Source organism: Vigna unguiculata, chromosome 8 (genome assembly GCF_037176805.1).
Source record: "Vigna unguiculata cultivar grain cowpea cultivar isolate G323 ecotype 2 chromosome 8, ASM3717680v1, whole genome shotgun sequence".
Classification (NCBI taxonomy): domain Eukaryota; kingdom Viridiplantae; phylum Streptophyta; class Magnoliopsida; order Fabales; family Fabaceae; genus Vigna; species Vigna unguiculata.
This window is the reverse complement of record NC_140799.1, coordinates 10,838,243-10,843,334: the sequence shown is the minus strand read 5'-3', so window position 1 is coordinate 10,843,334 and position 5,092 is coordinate 10,838,243. Positions and strand designations below refer to the sequence as shown.

General features: G+C 28.6%; 1 protein-coding gene across 1 annotated transcript; it reads left to right on the top strand.

Moving 5' to 3' along the window:
- Positions 1–2,430: 2,430 nt before the first annotated feature.
- Positions 2,431–4,350, top strand: LOC114195315 (2-oxoglutarate-dependent dioxygenase 19-like). The gene is made up of 4 exons (XM_028085735.2): positions 2,431–2,722; positions 2,877–3,100; positions 3,468–3,798; positions 3,893–4,350. The coding sequence occupies exons 1-4, from the start codon at positions 2,492–2,494 to the stop codon at positions 4,139–4,141; spliced, it is 1,035 nt and encodes a 344-aa protein (XP_027941536.1). The 5' UTR covers positions 2,431–2,491; the 3' UTR covers positions 4,142–4,350.
- The last annotated feature ends 742 nt before the right edge of the window (positions 4,351–5,092 follow it).

Genomic DNA, 5,092 nt, shown 5'->3' with positions numbered 1-5,092 from the left:
CCAACGAAAACAAAATGAACATGGACTTACCTCATTAGGCTCAAGGAATGACATAAAGCTCTGAAAGAAATTTAAATTTTTAAAATTGGGACCCTTACTGTGAGACATCTTCTTCCTCAAAAGCTCAAAAAACAATTTCAACACAATACTACCCAACAATAAAATAAATTATGAAATGAAATTTGCAATCAAATAAGGCCTTTTGCTTTTTACCTAATATTAATGGTTTTGGATTCTTCCACCAAAAGAGACTTTTATTGATAACAAGCATATGTTATGATTCATTTCATGGACATGCATTATTTTTTAAATTTAGTTTTCCATCAAACAATGTTTAATATCACAGTCTTGCTTAATTCACTTTTACTGACATATGTGAAAAAAATATTGTTATTGTTAAATATTTTACATATTTAAACTTAAGTTTAAAACATCAAATCAACAAAATAAATTTAATTTTAGAATTTTTATTTTACTTATTATGATTAAAAATATTATTGAATAATTTATTTACAAAGATATATTTTCATCCAACATATTTCTGATAGATTTGTATTTATTAATTAAAATTATATGTTTATAAATTAAAAAAATTTGAAAAATAATTAAGATTTGAAAAAGCTTCAACTTAAATTCCAACAGATATAAACTAGAGATGTCAAAATGAGTTTCAATCCGTGAGCCAACCCGGCTCACCACGGGTTCAAGCCGGGTTGGGTTGAGAAAAATTCAACTTTTTCAAAAGTGGGTTGGACTCAACCCGGCTCACTTAACCCACGGGTTAAACGGGTTCGAGCCGGGTTGAAGGTGGGTTGGCCCACTTAACCCACTAACATTTTTTTTACAATTTTTTTACAATTTTTTTTAATTTTCTTTTAATTTTTTTTAATAATTGTTTACTATTCCTATTATATTTGTTCACAATTTCATATTTTTAAACGCTAAAATATTGCTTAATTATATTTGAATAGTTTAAATGTTTAATTAATTTGATAGTCAAGTTATATATATGTTGATACTTTAATCTTTAACTATAATCTTTATAGTAAATTACTCAAGTAACTGTCTTATAAACAATTTTTTCTAAATTAGCATGAAAAAAATATATAGTTTTTTATTTATATTTTGTTGAATAGCATGACAGAAAATTTGTAATATTAGCCATGCTTCCTTAGACTAATGAATATTTTCTTGAAAATAATTCTTCATATATTGGTGGTGGGCATGATCAAAATATTGGTTCTTGATTTTACTATGATTGTCATTTCATGGATTACTTAAAAATTTATTTAAATATTTGAATACTAAAAAAAATAAATAAATAATTTTTTTAGGTGGGTTGGTGAGCCAACCCACTTAACCCACCAACCCGTGGTGGGTTGAGCCGGGTTACAGAATTTCTGGCTCACCAGAAAGTGAGCCGGGTTGGGTTCACTCATTTTTAACCCGACTCGTGGTGAGCCAACCCGTGTGAACCGGGTTGGCCCACTTTGACATGTCTAATATAAACAATAATATATTTTATTACAAATTAAAAATAATATAAACAATAAAAAAAAAAAATCGATCCGTGCGCACGCACGGTCTCATACTAATTTACTAATAAAAGAATAAATAATAAAGTGTGGAGAATAAAACCATCTTGGAGAAATTGCTAATGATATTAATGTTAAGCAACGTGTACACTTCATCATGATCATCTTCTGAACTTAAAAGTTGATTTCTTTATTTCTTAACAAACTTCTGATTTTCTTCTAAGCATGTCAAATTTACTAATAAAACAATAAATAATAAACTGAGAAGAATAAAATCATCTTAGAGAAAATGCTAATCATTATTAATGTTAACCGACGTGTACAATTCATCAGCTCCTAAACTTAAAAATTTGATTACTTTATTTCTTAACAAACTTTTGATTTAAACTGCTCTTGGGCTATTTGATTCATTGTATAAACGTATGAGCTCACTGAACGCACGTGAAGGATTTTTATTTTATTCCAATTACTTAACATTAGTTTGTCGTGTCTATCTAACATCATTTGAATACATCTCAGTTACATGAGAAATACTATTTTGTTATACGATAGAAAATATTATCAAATGCCCAACATGGGTCCATGACACGTCACACATTATATATTTCTCTGCGTAAAACTTGCGAATATACGTCTTAGGATACATGAGAAATACGCGTTATACAGTATGAAAACATTATTAAAAGCCTTCTTGCGCTAGTTGTATCACGACACATTAGAATATTTTATGTTTCTATAACTATAAGGTTGTTAAAACATGTGATAATACAACTAGGATAAGAAAACACTTTGAAATGGTAAGTGGTCATAATAATGAATTAAAAGCCTGGATGCACCACTTGGACCCCTTATATATATGAACTAGAAAATGGTGCATATGAAGGAAAATCGAGAGGTATATGATTAGTTAAGTGTTATAGAAAATCTTTCAATCTTTTACTCACTACATCATTTCCATGGCGGAAATAACATCAACTATAACCCAATTACACCCTTCTCAACCTAAATTGAATGTTGTCCCAGTTGAGAACATTACTTCTTCTCAGCACAATGCAGATATTTTTTCTGCTTCAGATGATGACATACCCACGGTTGATTACTCTTTGCTTTTTTCTGATAACCCTGTTCAACGATTTCTTGCCCTAGAAAACCTTCGCCAAGCATGTCAGGAATATGGCTTCTTCTATGTAAAATCTTTCACCATTCCTTGTATACTTAATATATATATTCTATGCATGAATCCTTTTCTCTTTCAAAGTTATTACACCTAAAATATTTCATATATATATATAACATGTTTTATGATATATATGATTATATTGCTTCGTATGCATGATGCAGTTGGTAAACCACACCATCCCAGATGAAGTTTTAGACTCTACTCTAAAGGGGTTTTCTGATTTCTTTGATCCAAAAACCATAGATGAGAGAAGGGTCTTCCGAAAAAGTGGTTCATCTGATAAAATTCGATGGGACCTAAACTCATCTGCTGGAGAAAATAGGGAATATCTCAAAGTTATCGCACATCCCAAGTTCCATGCTCCTTCCAATCCATCAGGAATTAGGTATAAATATAAGATAATACTCACAAAAAAAAAGGCATATTTCCTGTGAAATTTTGTTTGAAATTTTTTTCATAGAAAAACTTGGAAATTCTTGTATGAATAATAGTTCGCAAAAATTTATTATTAATTTTTTTTAAAAATATTTTACACAAAACGTTTTTTAATAAAAAATTTTGTAAAAAATACTTGTAAATTTTATAATATTATAAAAAATAATTATTTACGAAAGAATTATTTATTAATTAAAATTTGAAAGAAAAATAGAAAAAAAATATTTTCTTATAAAATTTAATCTTACGAGATATTAAAATTATAGTAGTTACTGTTTTATATTTGATAATTTTTTTTGGGACTTTTCTCTTATCAGAAAAATTTTAGAAGAATATCACAAAGAAATGAGGAATATAGTGGCAGGGTTGGCAAGATCAGTGTCCACAACCTTAGGGTTTGAAGAAGACTACATAGAGAAGGAGTTGAACCTGAAGTCAGGGTTTGATGTAATGGCCATGAATCTTTATCCACCAAATTCTAGGTCAAAGGGTGTAATTGGTATCCCTGAACACACTGACCCTGGCTTTGTGGTAACCCTAGTGCAAGATGTAGATGGTGGACTCCAAATTCTATCACATCAAGGAAAATGGATCAATGTTTATATACCCCATCATGCCATACTCATCCAACTTGGTGATCATCTTGAGGTACTTTAACTAAATTTAGTTCAAGTCATTTTTACCTGTGAGTTACTAATTTTGTAAGAAGTTCTTGTGTTAACTTTTTTGAACCTTGACTTAGGTCTTAACCAATGGAAAGTATAAGAGTCACATCCATCGAGTTATTGTGAACAAAAATAAAGTGCCAAGGATATCTGTGGTCACCCTTCATGGACCTGAGTTGGAGAAATTCATCAGCCCGGGCGTAGAGTTTGTTGATGAAGAACATCCACAAAAATACCTTGGGATGACTTATAAAGAATCATTGGAAGCAAATGGTGGTGATGAGATAGATGTGCAGTCCTCACTTGACAAAATTAGATTTATGTGAAGCTTGAATGAATATGGAAAACGATAAATGAACACTTGTTCTCACCTACAATGAAAAAAAAGAGATTACAAAATATTTAAATATAATAAATCGTATAATAGACTAAGAAGGGATATAAATTAAACATTATATAAATTATATGATATACGAAGGTGTTGGTATATCATTACTCAATCAATAAGTTTTTCAGTTATATGTTTCTAACAAGTTATCATTTATGTATTATTATTTATTTGTATCATTATTGTATGAATAAAATATGTTATTCAATTAATAAACTAAAATTTTCTTTTTGCTAATTTCAGATGCTATTCATATCTTACTTTGATAGATTTTAAAAAATTTAATTATCGATAAATTTATCAATGGAATTTCAAAAAGTTTAATTATAAATTAATTTTATCAATTAAAATTAAAGTAGAAATGTTGGTGTCCATTTTACCAACAAATTTTATTCACAAAAATTTGCATTGACTAGTAAAAGTTCTACATTACCGATGAATTTTACTGAGGATTCATTATCAATAAATTTTGCTGAAAAATTCATTAACAACGGATATCTTCATTTGTAGTTAAAATCCTAACATTTCTCGGTAAATTCTATTTTACCAATGAATTTTTTTCGTCAGTAAATCCTGTTTTACCAACATATTTTTTTAGTCTGTAAAATTTCATCAATAATATGATATTTTCTTGTAGTGACCACTCTTGGCTGATCCACTACTAGTATTATTTCAGATTATGGTCATTCTTTGCTAAAATCCCTAACCTTGTGTTTGAATGAAGTATTTCAGCAATGCTGAGAAATTGAAATGCATTGTATTTGAATTTCTTGCAATTAAATTTCCTTCATTTTCTAAATAACTTGTTTGGATAAAGAAATTAAAATACCTTACATTTTAATTTCTTGTTTGGATAAAACAATTGAATTCTTGTGAGATAAAATTTTAT